The sequence below is a fragment of the Conger conger genome, chromosome 8 (genome assembly GCF_963514075.1).
Source record: "Conger conger chromosome 8, fConCon1.1, whole genome shotgun sequence".
Classification (NCBI taxonomy): Eukaryota; Metazoa; Chordata; class Actinopteri; order Anguilliformes; family Congridae; genus Conger; species Conger conger.
The window spans coordinates 38,337,670-38,353,802 of NC_083767.1; the positions used below are offsets into that span (position 1 = coordinate 38,337,670).

The window sequence follows — 16,133 nt, forward strand, 5'->3', positions numbered from 1 at the left end:
AATTGAATTGAATTGAATCGAATCTGTGCCTGACCCCCCTGTTCTCTGCTTGGCAGCTGCCTCAGAGCGCCTCAGCTGCCAGGGTCTGGGCCGGGGGAAACGGCCTGCCTGTCCGCTGGGTGGAACCAGGCCAGCTCCACACAGTCAGCCCACATGCATGACTCTGTCCAGGGGCTAAAACCGGCCTGATGACCCCCTGTACTGAACTGACCCTGCAGGGTCATCTCTGATGGCTTCTGGTCTCTGGCCTGGTTTTGGAGAGAGGCTGTATTCCAAATGCAAATATTTTAGCATCTTTCCTGAACATCGGCACAGAGAGCTTGGTGCATATGGGGGGGGGGGGGGGGGGGGGTACAAAGATAAGAGTGAAAATCACACACTGTGCTACACATGAAGGAGTTTTCCACTGTTAAGGTGTCCACCAAACAAATAATTTTTTGCAGTGGCCACTGACATCTCCTGACCATAGCAACACAATATAAGAAATGCCTATTAGAATACTTTTCTTGCAGCAACTGCTTTTGTTGGTTTTAAATTTCACATCATGTGGTCAGAAACCATTATCACAAAGGATACTACGTAATATTCAACAACCTTTGCTAGACCTGCTTTTCAGTTTCTGCAGTTGTAGTTGCTGGACTATCAGTGACAGAACTGCACAGGAATCACATGAACAAAAGTTAAAGTTAACATAAAGTTGGCAGAATCCATCAAATTACCAAAATCAATTGTAGTATACACTGTAACTAAAATACGAATAAAAGACCATTATTCATGCCAGGGTGATTCCATAAAAACGACATGGGGAAAGTTGTATGTATAAGTCAACCATAAGTCCCTTGGTATCTTCAACTATATGCTTTCTCTGGGTATTTTTTGTATATTTCTTACAGAAAATTAGATGCAAGTATTGAATTGTATCTGAAACGTAAAGAACTGCTCTTTCTTTAGAGTCAGGCTGGCTGCCCTTTAAACATTAGGACTGTTTGTGGCCCTATCAAAAATCAAAATGGCAACTGAACACCTTCAAAACACTGACAACTATGTACACCATCCAGCCGCAGACAGCCGCAGCAAACTTAGCCCTGCTCCTAGCGTACCAGGGATAGCAGCAACACACTAACACGGCAGCAGAGATGATTTGTGGGCCCTCTATGATTTTTGGCACCCGCCACTGTATATAGTGTGGCTATTACATATAAATTAAATTAATTGTTGGTGAAGCCCTTCATTTGGTGGCCAGGACTTCCATGCAAGGAATCCACTCTGCCCACACACATTAGTTGCTTGACAGATTGCTAACCTTTCATAATAAACCCCCCCCCTCCACACGTCTGTGGCCGTTGTCGACAGAACAGGTGACACCCTTCCACACCCTGACAGGTGAGAACATACCCGTCACCTCTCACTGCAGGATTAGTGATGGAGCAGCCAGTGCCAGTCTGAAATAGCATGAGTTTCAACATGCCGTTTCAAGACTTGTCAATGCTAATTCATGCCCATAACGAGGAGCTACAAACACTCACGGAGAAGCGTGCCAAAGAAAATTGAGGCTTTTATAGTTAAAGGGTACCATCGCTGAAAATTATATTTCCAATTTCATGCTTCTTACCTTAGCTTTTTAAAAATATTCTTTCTGAAAATTTGGTTTCACAGCAAAAAAAATCATTGAGCTTCAACAATGTTACTGCATGACTGCAAGTGTCCTCCTCCCGAATATCTATTTGTCGGTTGATGCCAGCCCTCCCACAACGTGGGAGATTCGAATGGGTTCTATTCTAACATTCTGTATCTAGGTTTGTAAGTTTCCTTGCCCTGATCCCCTTACTTAAAAATACTAGCCCCACCTTAATGAAGAATGCGCCATGGCATTGATCAAATGGAATCCTGACCTGCTTTGTAAACAGCAAAATAAAAGCCTCATATTCAGAATCACAAAATCACACAAGATAAATGATTGAGGTGTGCATACTGGGTGGTCAAACGGTGGTGTTTAGAGTTTACTGTACTGTATGTATCAGCTTCATTAAATTCAGTACACATACTGTAATGCCCCTTTGATGGCTGATTATTAATGCATTTAGCCCACAAATCTAAAGCAGTATCGCAAACTAGGAATATTCAGTTAGCTGGATAGCTGTGCCTAGATCAGCTGTTTTTACTTCAGTCCATGTTCCAGATTTGAGAGGGGTTCCCGGTATTACTCAGTGCAGCTATCCAGCTAACTGAGTAATTGATCCTGCTTCGTGATACAGGCCCCAGGTGTCACTTGTGGCAACATCTCAGAAGGTCAGCGCGCACCACATTTATGGGTGGGAAAAGAATGAAACCTACAGGAATACCCATCATACCTTTGGTAAAAGCCAGAAGGAAACAAGAGATAGAGTGGTCTTTCTTTAGCCACGGAAAAAGGCCCATGGAATCCGTGAAGACTTTAGAAGGAGAAACGTTGGTGTGTTCTGGTCTATTACCATATGGGAAATGTAAAGTAAGTTGTAAATCACATGCATTAAAACCCATTTTGTTTTTGAGCATAAACATGTCGAAAAACTTTTCTCCCCTATGGAAACTGACTGTTCATATTCATTCATTCGTTCAAGTCTATTCAAATCCCTGTGATTTTAGAAAAATAACACAAAAATATCTTTCAGATCTTTCCACTACCTGGAAAAACGTTTGAAAAGGTGCAAAAAATATTATTTTGTTGATTTTATGAAATTAAATCTACACAATAACTGAATTCCTATTTGAGCCTTCTTATATACTCTGCATAGTGGAAACTGAAAATGTTTATTAAAGTGCATTCTCCCTAGTAAATATAAGAAAGTGTTACATTTTACATTTACATTTTACATTTTAGTCATTTGGCAGACGCTTTTAATCCAAAGCGACTTACAAGTGCATAGGTTCTACCACAAGTCAAAGCATCACATCCAGAACTAGAAAAATACACCTGGACTGCTGTTCTAAACATATAGTCGTCATCATAAGTGCAATTTTTTTTTTTTTTTTTTTTTTTTTTTTTGGGGGGGGGGGGGTTAGACAGGGATAGGGGTATCAGAAGGGGGGGGCGGGGTAAATCAGGAGGGAGGACTAAGGTACAGTTTGAAGAGGTGTGTTTTGAGTCTGCGTCGAAATAGGGGGAGGGATTCTGCTGTCCTGACAGTGGTAGGCAAGTCATTCCACCACTGAGGAACCAGAACGGAAAACAGGCGTGAACGTGCAGCTCGACCGCCAGGTGCCCGTAGAGAGGGAATCGTAAGGCGACCAGAGCTGGCAGACCGGAGTGGTCTAGCTGGGGAGTAGGGAGTGATCAGGGATTGTATGTAATGTGGGGCAGTCCCCTTAGCAGCCTGAAATGCCAACACTAGGGCCTTGAATCGGATGCGTGCGGCAATAGGAAGCCAGTGGAGGCCAATGAGAAGTGCTTCAGCTCATAAATGCACGTCTTTTGGGAAATATTTTTGGGATGCCCTAGTAACCCTGTTTACCCTCCTGTAACACAGAGGATGACTGTCAGAGACTTCTGTATCAGATGGCCTGAAGCACATTGCCCCCCAGTGGAGGTAAAATAATCCCACCCCCCCAGAATAAAAGAGCAGGGGTGGGGGGGGGGGGGGGGGGGGGGGCAGCTGGATGGGCTTATCAGCCTTCTCGCCACACTACACAAACTAGCTGCCAAATATATATATACACTCACCAAGCAGCACTTTATCAGGAATACTTTATTACACCTACTTATTCATGCGATTATCTAATCAGCCAATTGTGTGGCTGCAGTGCAATGCATACAATCATGTAGATACAGGTCAAGAGATTCAGTTAATGTTCACATCAACCATCAGAATGGGAAATAAATTTGATCTAAGTGACTTTGACGGTGGAATGATTGTTGGTGGCAGACAGGGTGGTTTGAGTATCTCAGAAACTGCGGATCTCCTGGGATTTTTGCGCAGACTAGAGTTTGCAAAGAATGGTTAAAAAAGCTTTTTAAAAATCCAGTGACCAGCAGTTCTGCAGACAGAAATGCCTTGTTAATAAGAGACGTCAGAGGAGAATGGCTAGACAGGTCAAAGCTGACTAATAATAAATACCTAATAGTGCTCTGTGAGTGTGTGTATATATATATATATATATATATATATTTTTTTTTTTTTTTTTTTTCAAGTACTACATCTACGAACACTAGCTGATAAATATTACCCACTTGGTTAGCGAAACCATACATACACTGCTACTTCTATAAACATAAGGAGAATGAAGCCCCCCCCCATACAAACACAGATGGGCCACCAATGCTATTCCTGTAGTTTTGAGGGCCCCTTGGGGGGTCCCTTGGGGGGTGGTTCTTAGAAGAGTGGTATTAGCGGGTTGACACAGGGGTGGAGGGTGGAGGGGTGGGGTGAGGTGAGGTTGATTAGTATGGTACTGAGACAGCGGAAAATGGAGTATCCCAGCTGACCATAAGTTAGGCCCTTCCACAGAACACCTGTCAGGTATGCAGGACAGAGGAACCAAGCGCAGACTCAGGGGTAACAAAAAAACAGCAGGCTTTAATAGTGAAGGCAGATCCAGGCTAACAGAGGTCCAAAATCAGGTGGTCAGTCAAGACAGGGCAGAGGCACAGAAACCGCAGTCCAATGAGAGATTCCAAATACCAGGCAGGGGTCATCAACAAGAAATACAAAAACAGAACAGAAAACCAACAGATAACAGGACAGGCAAGAGGCTAGAATAGAGAGACCAACCTCACACAAAGACAACAGAACTGATGAACTAGCAACAAAAGAACAAAACATTAACCAATTAACTAAACGATAAACAGGTGTAAGTGCTGGGGAACAGATAACGAGAAACAGCTGGGACAAGACAGGAAGAAAATGCATATAAGGAGTGGGGGGCGGTGACACAAAATAGGGAGAGAGGTAAGCAGTGAAGGAAATACAATAGAAAAAGGGGCACAGACATGACAACACCTGTGTCCCCTGCCTGGAAAGCCCCTCCACACACAGAGACAAGACACAGGCCTGCACCCTGCAGCAAGTAGTACTCTCCACCCTGGGGAAGTCCAGACCTGATATTATAGCCCGGGGATGTTATTCACCGTCAATGTATATACAGTATGTACTGCTCCCTTGTGTCCCAAATTAGCACGGCGCATTTAGCCGCTAACTCGGCTAACATGCTAACCCCGCTGACATCTTTCGACTGGTTTCAAGAGTGCAGTACATCCATCAATATGCAAAAACCTTTATGATTTACTTTATTTTATGCTTGATCACTCTGTTACTATGTGTTAGCTTGGTAGCTACAGCCCATATGACAATTTTAGGTTCTTTGAACATTTCCTGATTGTTAGTTGTCATTCCCAGACTGTTCAGTATGTGAAGTTTTCTGGGAGTCAAGTTTTAAAGTTTTCTTAGAACATTTGTGTGTAAAGTTGTTTCAAGTTTTCACAATGTTACAGTATTATATGAACCTTACTGTCTGTGACCTGAACATGTTCTTTTTTGGGCAACTGGGGAAAGTTCTGTACAACGTTATAAAAACATTGTAAAAAAAATAAAATAATTCTTAAATCACGTTTCCAGGAACGTTATTTTTCTAATGTTACAGTGGAACCTTCTAACAAGATTATTGAATGTTCTCAGAACATTCCCTGTTAGCTGGTAGAGCTATAGAGGTAAAATGTTAGGCCTTGTTCTACTAGGCCTCTTAGTCCTGTTTTGGTAAGGTTGGCACAATGCATGTGACTGATAATTTGTAGGTTTCTCAGAAACTAAAACCTTCCCAATGAGTAGGGTAAAATTCAAGGATCCTGGGTCAAGGCCCTTCTCAGATCAGTTTTCTGGAAATACCTCTTACCTGTGACAGGTATATCGCAGTTGAATCACAGTTCAACCAAGTTTGAAATGTAAACATCATGGCTACATTTACAAAAGGAACTTTGGATTGGGTTCGCAAAAGGAAATTGCACTCAGTCCAGATTCTGCATACCTTTTTTACGTTATGTAACAAAACAAGATTTTCTGCTGTTACCCTACCTCCAGATGAAGGCAAAATATGTTCAGTATTGAAGGAAATGGTGTATGATGAAGGACTTGTTATTCCATTTTATAATTTTACAATCTTATTTTTATGCCTGTTCCACCATGGCAGCATCCTGTGTGAAGTTGGGAGTTTTAAGTCCAGGAGGCTTTACCTCAAATGAAGCCTTCTGCTACTTCTTTCACTTCTGTACTTCTGCTATATGGGCAGCCTGTAGCACAGTGGTTAATGTACATGACTGGAATCTGCAAGGATGGTGGTTCGATCCGCAGAGTAGCCACAATCCGCACAGCCGCTGGGCCCTTGAGCAAGGTCCTTAACCCTGCATTGCTCCAGGGGAGGATTGTCTCCTGCTTAGTCTAATCAACTGTATGTTGCTCTGGATAAGAGCGTCTGCCAAATGCCAATAATGTAATGTAATGTTCACCAGCGGATCTGTACAGCCATTTCACCAGAAGACTCAACATTGTTTTTGTATGTATGTACGTGTTGTTCATGTGTAAGGTGTATTTGTGTATGTACTGTATCTACAGCATATTCAAGGTTCAAGGTTATTTTATTCGTACCCAAGGGTAAATTTGGTAAATCAGACAGGAAATTCAGCAATCCAGGGGTCAGCAACATGGAGGATACATAAGACATTTACAGGACTCATAATATGTGGATCATATTAATGTTTTATATATTTAGAGGTTTGAATAAAAAACCATGGACTGAGTTTTAGAGGGGCGACATTGGCTCAGGCAGTAAGAGCAGTCGTTTGACAGTCGGAGGGTTGCCGGTTCAAAGTGTCCCGAAGCAAGACACCCCTGAATGCTCCTGACGAGCTGGTTGGTACCTTGCATGGCAGCCAATCGCATGTATGAATGGGTGAATGAGAAGCATCAATTTTCCAGCGCTTTGGATAAAGGCACTATATAAATGCCAACCATTTAACCATTTACTAATGACACTGGTGACCACGTATTTAGTATGTTGTCAACCCCTAACAGTAAGATGTAATGATTCCTGGCCAAGTCAAACCCTGGGTAATTCTGTAGTCAGTTATACGGTAGATGCGCCCATGGAACCCATTGAAGTGTCCTTTAGGTAATTATGCTGCATAAGCACTACGGCTAATACTCATAATTTATACTTACTTACAATGTACTTTAACAAATTATGTTTTACCATCCCTGTGGAAGGCGGCATGGATGGTGCAGTGGGTAGCACTGCCGCCTCACAGCAAGGAGGTCCTGGGTTCGAATCCCCGTTGGTCGGGGCCTCTCTGTGCGGAGTTTGCATGTTCTCCCCCTGTTTGCGTGGGTTTCCTCTGGGTAGTCCGGTTTCCTCCCACAGTCCAGAGACATGCAGGTTAGGCTGATTGGAGAGTCTAAATTGCCCATCGGTATGAGTGTGTGAGTGAATGGTGTGTGTGCCCTGTGATGGACTGGCGACCTGTCCAGGGTGTATTCCTGCCTTTCGCCCAATGTATGCTGGGATAGGCTCCAGCCCCCCTGCGACCCTGCTCAGGATAAGCGGGTTAGGATAATGAATGAATTAATCCCTGTGGAAATGTATTGTGCTCTGTGCTAAGAGAGATTTCTCACATAGTGGAAAATCAATTCCACACCAACATGGTGTGTATCTTCTCACAGCCTGGCAAACGATCATTAATTAATGCAAGGATATTGCTAATTACTCAACATTAAAACCTTAATCTTATATACTGAAGACAATAGAGTTTGAGGTCAACAGATGTAAATGAGATGACAGATCCAATTTCAGCTTTTATTTCCTGGTATTTTTTTATCTAGATTTGTTCAACAACTTAGAACATATCACCTTTTGTATCAGACCACCCAATTTGTAGGTGAGCAAAAGTATTGTGACTGACAGGTGTTTCTTGTTGCCCAGATGTGTCCTGTTATATTGACTAAATAGTTCTGAATGTCTACTCTTGGTTTTAGCCTTGGGTTTTGCCTGCGAAGAAAAATAAATAAACCGCTGGCATACTGCATGGACTGGGTTCACTAATCTTTTTTGATGATGTAACTCATGATGGTAGCAGCAGGATGAATGCGGAAGTCTACAAAAACATTCTGTCTGAAAAGTTATTGAGAAAGGCGTCCAAACTAATTAGGAGGAACTTCCTCATGAAATAAAAAATGAAATTATGTTCAGTATATTATTATATTAGTTCATCTTTTTATCTCAATCCCAAATGTATTCAGTGTATTACAACAACAATGGAATTGGACTTGCTATTCAAATTATCTAATTTAATTTATTTTCATAAATGGTACATATATGGATCCAGTGGTACATTACTGTACCCTGTAAATCCAATCCAGTTTAGGCACGTGACCATCTCTGTAAGAAAGAGAGGACAAATACAGTCAAGAATCTCCCACTGAACTACAAGCCTGATCTGTAGGTTTGTTCTTGTTTTGAAGTACATAGAGTGTGTCCTGTCTAAGGTTCAGCAGAAGTGAAAGTGAAAGTATCAAACCGAGAGACTGAGAGACTGTAACATGGAGGCTAAAGCTTTATTTCCTGAGGACGATCTCTGTTGCTCTCTATGTTGTGACATTTTTAAAGAGCCTGTTCTCCTGAAATGCAGCCACAGCTTCTGTAGAGTGTGTCTGCAGAAGTGGTGGGTACAGAATAGCTCTCGAGAGTGTCCCATCTGCAGGAGAAAGGCTTCTATGGAGAAACCACCTCTAAACCTGGCCTTAAGAAGCATTGTGGAGACTTACTTAAAGCAGAAGACTGAGAGAGAAACTACAGACAAGACTGAGGCTCGCTGTAGCCTTCATGGGGAGAAACTTCTTTTATTCTGTGAACATGACAAAGAGCCTCTCTGTGTCATCTGTCAGACATCAAAAAAACACAGAAACCACCCGGTCTGTCCAGTGGAAGAGGCTGCACTAGAGCTGAAGGTATTCTGTTTTAAATGATTGAATTTAATATTCAAGTCGGCATTGTATCTGAAAGTCTTGTTTTAAAGCCTCAAAACATCAAGTATTTTTTATTTCAGGGGGAATAAAATGTGGGCATGGTTAAGTCCTGATTCACAGTTGTGATTGTGGGCCTTTTCTCGTGAATACGGCTTGTAGTGAATAAATGCAACATTGAAATACAGTGTGATTTCATACATAGATAGCAATGATGTGTGAGATTAGATACTGACAGCACAAATATAACACAAGACCTTTACTCTAACAAAATAAAGGTCAAGATCTGATACAACTACTGTCATATAAACTGTTATATGCTTTAGAAGAGAACTGTGCAACAACCAGGAAGTGCAGAAATCTACACTGAGTGTATAACCAGTGGAGAGAGAGCTGTATATACTCTTTCAAAATGGATGTGTTAATATCGAACACAATAAGTCAAAACAGTTCTATGAATTCTTCAACATTCCTTACAATTACAGGCTGTAAATTAAATGAAGTACAACCTAGTAAAATAATAGTTTTATAATCCTTAAAAAACTGAAAATGCACAATAACATACAATGTTATGATGCCCTATAAGAATATTTCACTGATCTGGTGGTAGCCGATATAGTATTTTCCCTGCTAGATTTCCCATGTACTTACACTTACAAAGTTACACTGACCGTCACTATTGTAGCAGGGGTAATACTGTGCTATTTGTGAAAAGTGATAACTGGTTCATATCACTCCAGGAGGAACTCAAGCCTGCACTTAATCTTATTGAAGAAAAACTGAAGAAGTTTAATGTGGTTGAACAAGGATGTAAAAACACAGCAAAACATATCAGGGTGAGTAATTCAATTAGTAAATATATACAATTTTTTATTTATGTTGTGTGTAACATGGATAACACACACACCGACTGCCATACATAAATAGCAAAGTCTAGTCACACTCTTCAGGTCTAATTGTGTTTGAATTACAGAGTCAAGCCCAGGACACAGAGAGGCAGATAAAGGTGGAGTTTGAGAAGCTCCACCAGTTCCTGCGTGAGGAAGAGGAGGCCAGACTAGCTGCACTGAAAGAGGAAGAGGAGAAGAAGAGTCAGATAATGGAGAGGAAGTTGGAACATATCACTAGAGACATCTCCACCCTTACAGACAAAATCACTGCTATAGAGACGGCCATGGAGACCGAAGACACCTCCTTTTTAAAGGTAGGAGCTTCATTTACTGACCGAGTTTATACTGTTTAACCTCAGTAAAGTAACGTCATGTGTACTGACTGTTATCATCTGCTTGACTTTCATTAACATGGCTCTAGTTATTTCTCACTTTTTGTTTCTCATAATGGAATGCACTGAATACATTTATACACTCACAATTATGTTGTTATTATGTGTTTTTTCAGAGCTACAAGAACATCAAGGAAAGGTATGTAGACTCTCAGCTCATTTCATCTTGTGTGTTTAAGTCTCTTCAGTTACCAAGCCTGACTGTCTCCTGCCTGTTGTTACAGAGCCCAGTGCACACTGCAAGACCCAGAGCTGCTCTCAGGGGCGCTGATAGATGTGGCCAAACACCTGGGCAACCTGAAGTTCAGAGTCTGGGAGAAGATGCTGGGGATGGTGCAGTACAGTGAGTATCTGGGCCAGATGCTAAAGTCATGTTCTTTACAAATATTTAATGAACGCATGAAAGTGGAGAAACAGGCTGTATATGTTACTCCGGGGGGAACAGAGGAACCAAAAGCAGACAGGGGTGAAGACAAAATGGCAGGTTTAATAGCAAAAGCAGGGGCAGACAGAGCAGAGTCAAAAAACAGGCCAGGGTCAAAAACCAGGGGGTCAGTCCAGCAAGGCAGAGGTACAGATATCCACAACAACCGAAGAAGACTCCGGGGGGCAGGCAGAGGTCCAACAATGGAAATCCAAACAGAAACACGGCAAGGGCAAACAAACATGGCATGGGAAAACAAACAAGGCTCAGGAAACAAGACTCAGGGATAAGGAGGCTAGAACTGGGGGAAGGAAAAAAGGGCTCGGGACTCAAAAAACAGGACAAGGCAAACTAGCAGGGTGCAATTGAAAAGGACAAGTATAAATACATAGGGGAATGAGACAAACTAGGCGGGGCATGGGAGTGAGGGCGGTCTAACAAATAGACATCAGGTGAGACACATGAAAGGGTAATAGGACAATAACGAGGGGGAAACGAAAACGCGGACTGGATTCACAAAGATACACATGTAATACAAACGGCTCCGGACGAGGGAGTAGACAATTGCAGAGAATCAGGAGATGCAGAGATACGGAGAGACAGGTGCGAATACTTCGCTGAAACTAAGCAAGTAATCAGTGATAGAATAGGGAGGCAGAGTTCTGAATTGAATTGACAGAACAGAATTGAAACTGGAGATGCGTTAGTAAGTTAGTTAAGTCATTTAAATTACAAATACCCAAAACTAGTGAATGTTAGTTTGTTAGTTTGTTAGTATAATCAGTACTGTACAACTTCTATGTTAGTTGGGATTAGTATATTAGTGCTATGTACAAACATGAAATGGAGAGAAAGCAGGAAGTAAGGAATGCAAGATTGGAAGGAAGGTTGAACCCCGGAACTACTGTAAACACCCGAATAGTGGGGCACACAGACAGGGGAGTGACTGGGCTAGTAAACATTCAGACTCAGACATCACAGGGGAAGACGAGTGCAAAGACTAATGAATATAAACAGAACACCAGACATGAATATGAAAAATAATAAATTACAAGAATAATGATTTTAAAAAATGATAAACTAACACAGGACAGAACACAGGAACATAACAGTATATTGAAATGGTGCTGAAGATAAAAAGTACAGAGTCATCCAGTCTCAGTTTCCTCCAAGAGTAGGAAGATCCCAAGGGCTGCACTGCTCTGCTCTCAGTTTAATATCAAAACACACGCAGACACAGAATCAACACACAATGTAAAACCTCATGAATAATATCCTTTATTAGCTGTGAGAATTGTTTTCATAATTTGCTATGATGCATTCATTGATTCATTCATTTTCATAATGAAAATAGGTTTTATATTTTAAATATACATCTCTATAACTACAGTATATTATTATCGATAACTAGTATATGCAATTTCCTGTGTATGGGACCTAATGTGAATAGAGTATTTGAGTACCTGTCACAGGGCATGGGCGGAGAGAAGAGATGGACACAGCGAGGTTGTTGTGAGAACCAATCGTGGACAGGTAATCAGGAGAAAGGGAAAACATGGAACGGAATATTGACACAAAATACATAGAAAAGGAGAAACAGGGAAATTACATGGAACGTGATAGAAAAACATGAAATGGAACATTTAACAACACGAATACGAAGAACGGGGTGAGTTACGATACAGAAACACAAGACGTCAGGCAGGATGAATGACGGTTTAATAATAATAATAATAATAATAATAATAATAATGAGCTTTATTTATACATCATCCATCAAATGTAGTTCAAAATGTTTAACATTCAGGCAATTACAAATAATTATAAAAACAACATCCATCCATCCATCCATTATCTGAACCCGCTTATCCTGATCAGGGTCGCAGGGGGGCTGGAGCCTATCCCAGCATACATTGGGCGAAAGGCAGGAATACACCCTGGACAGGTCGCCAGTTCATTGCAGGGCACACGCACCATTCACTCACACACTCTCACCTACGGGCAATTTAGACTCTCCAATCAGCCTAACCTGCATGTCTTTGGACTGTGGGAGGAAACCGGAGTACCCGGAGGAAACCCACGCAGACACGGGGAGAACATGCAAACTCCGCACAGATAGGCCCCGGCCGACGGGGATTCGAACCCAGGACCTCCTTGCTGTGAGGCGATAAAAACAACATTGTAGATAAAATATAAAAATAATAAACACTGTGATTGTGGAAATATATTCACTCAAGAAACAAATAACAAGACAAGACAAACACTTACACGACTGCCTTAAAGGAATAACTGCCTTAAAGGAAAGTTCCCTCAGTCTGTTTTGATGGCGTAGTCGGCCAGGGTCCCGGCCGGTATATTTTGTACTGCCAGTTGCACCTCCCCTAACAGCAACGGTAGGAGGCACAACGTCCACTCCTCCACCAGGTGCGTGTGTTCTCTCCAGTACCTCTTTTTCTCGCTGTTTAAATATCTCTCTTCTTGATATTTCAGCTCCTGTGATGCTGGACCCCAACACTGCACGTGTCGATCTCTCTCTCTCTGATGATCTGACCACTGTGAGAGACACAGATACAGTGCAGAACTGTCCTGACAACCCAGAGAGGTTTAATTGCTGTCCGTGTGTGCTGGGATCTGAGGGGTTTACCTCAGGGAAACACAGCTGGGAGGTGAAGGTTGGGAATAAACCTAAATGGACTATAGGAGTGGTGAAAGGGTCTGTCAACAGGAAGGGAGATATAACATGCCACCCAAAGACAGGATTCTGGGTCATAATGTTGAGGAATGGTGATGAGTACTATGCATCTGGAGCAGCTGACCTCACACTGGCGAGGAAACCCCAGATCATCAGGGTGCAGCTGGACTATAACAGGGGGGAGGTGTCCTTCTTCAACTCCAGTGACATGTCACTCATTCACACTTTTAAAGACACATTTACTGAGAGGGTGTTCCCATACTTTGGTCCCTGTTTGAGAGATGGCGGTAAGAATGATGGACCCCTGCAAATCTGCCCAGTGAAAGTCTCTGTAACAGTGACATCATCCCAGTGAGGGTGTTTGTTTAAAAATTAAACGAGAAATGCAGTCAGAGATTTAGGATGTGTCTGATCTGCCTCAGCATGTCTGGCTGTTGACTTGAACAGTGGGAGACTTGCTGGAGATGATCGGGGGGGTTGATGGTGTACCAGTACCAAATGGAAGGCAGGCACACACAGATGTACACTGTCAGTGCCTAGAAAGGGACACAAATCTGGTACAAAGGGGGGTGTCTGGCACAAGGGAGTAATGACAATTTGGTTATTTGCTTTTACCTGGTGTGTTTTATGCTGTAAAGGAGACCATTTTTTCTTGTTAATGTATTTCTAAATCTAAACTTTGGAAACTGTTACTTTACAAAAATGTTACTTTACAAAGGACCAAATTCTTTCACATTTATGGCGTATTATAGGTCATATGCATTTCATAATTTCAATTCATTCATTTTATTTTCATCACCAATTATTTTGTTGAGTTACTCAACTGTACATGCATTTTTGGTAATGTACATACAGGCTGTATCTTTTGGGTTCTGTTTTGAATCATTTCAACTTTATTTCATGTAGTGTTTATACATAAAACAGATGCACTCTTGTGGGTAAATCAACTCACAATTTTATACCTGATAGATGTCATTCCTGTTGAACTGGATTCATGAGACCATGTACAAGCTTTAATTGTGATTATGGTGAGCTCTTGTTAGTTTGACTCCATCAGTCTCCTGGGCTCTTTTCAGATTGTACTTTGCAGATGCAATGAAGAATAAGTTCACTCTGTAGAATTTACATCTGAGGCTTCAGTAGCCTTACCTGCACACCTGCCATTGGTCTCAAACTCTTTTCATATATGCATGATATGTTTATACTGAATGTCGGATGTAATGATGATGTATGGGAAACAAGTCCACTATATACACCAGATAATCAGTCTAAAACTATAAAAAACATAAGGCTTTGCATTTGTATGTATCCTTTGTGTACACTGTATGTACATGCTCTGACATAAATGTGTTCTGTCTCAAATGGTATGGAATGGTACAAGCCTCTTCCTTAATTTAAGCATTCAATCATGTGTGTGCAGTAAATAGTTTTTCAGATATTGACACTTTTATAGGACTAGTACAAAATAGGCTTCTAGGGGGCCAAAGTGGAAAGGGTTAAAGTTTTTTATTTGTTGTCTCTATATTATTTTACTACTCGGTATTAACTGATTTATATTATTTTGGCTGCAGAGAAGTACAGTGTGCAACCTAGCAACCACAAGTCCCAAGTCCATGGGGGAAGAACAGACTTGATTGGCATTTGGCATCCACTTGATGACAGTCGGTGACCAGAAAGTGAGCATTGTGTTAATGAACACGTACTGCACACCCATTTCATACCTTCATATTTCATACCCGTTTTCATATCTATTATCATATTATCACACAGCTCTGAAAGACTGGCACCTATTTATAACAGTTAATAGCTTATGAGTATTATACATTTCCAGTGAAGAGATTCCCTCTGATGGAGTCTGTGGTAATTGTACAGTAATTATATTGAGGGAAACCCTGAAAAGTCCTAACATTCAGTCCTCTATAGTCATGAAATAATTATATTGGAATATCAGTTATGCCATCACTCAACTAGGTTGCTGGGGCATCAGTTGAGAGATGGTATACCTGATATTCCAATACAATTATTTCACTTGCAGTGCATTTGTTTCCTGATACTATGATGCTTTGTACTACACAGATTAAGAAACTTCTAAACATTTCTAAAACTAATCATTGTGGCTTTCTTCCCAGTTCAAAGCTTCCAGCACTTCTGAAAAAAACAGTTTTCCCCCAGTCGCAGTGCGTGCTATAGCAAAAGCCCACAGGAAAACAGCGTGACTCAAATCGAGGACAGAATTACTCTCCTTTCACCTGCTAAGTCAACCGCTTTTCCAGCTCTTCCGACTGACTCAGAGTGATTCATTTCAATTAAGGAATTCAAATCCAACCACAAATCAATTTTAACGTGGGTTCAGCAGTGCCTACTGTCACTGCTAAAAACATCTTGGACGGACAGGACACAAGAGAAGTTTTGGACCAACTGCTCAACTTTCATCCTCCCAGTGGTCGGACAGCAAGCACTCCGCTAGGCCATGACTGTGCATTGTTTCCACTGCTATTTGTCACAGGTGTGGCAGGAATTTGTAAAACTGGCAGTTGAAACTTCCATAGATAGTCAAGATATTTTTTATCTCACCCACAGCAAAGGAATTTGAGATTGCTGCAAGTACTCTTAAATAATAATAAAATGTATTATTATTATTATTATTATTATTATTATTAATTATTATTATTATTATTATTATTTGTAGTAATATTCGTAGTATTAATATTATTTGTATTATTATTTTTGTTGTTATTATGAGCAAATAAT

General features: G+C 41.3%; 1 protein-coding gene across 1 annotated transcript; it reads left to right on the forward strand.

Annotated features, from left to right (window-relative positions):
- Positions 1-8,550: 8,550 nt before the first annotated feature.
- On the forward strand, positions 8,551-14,749 carry LOC133135466 (zinc-binding protein A33-like). Its single transcript, XM_061252492.1, has 6 exons — positions 8,551-8,969; positions 9,725-9,820; positions 9,958-10,188; positions 10,383-10,405; positions 10,491-10,609; positions 13,181-14,749. The coding sequence occupies exons 1-6, from the start codon at positions 8,562-8,564 to the stop codon at positions 13,735-13,737; spliced, it is 1,434 nt and encodes a 477-aa protein (XP_061108476.1). The 5' UTR covers positions 8,551-8,561; the 3' UTR covers positions 13,738-14,749.
- The last annotated feature ends 1,384 nt before the right edge of the window (positions 14,750-16,133 follow it).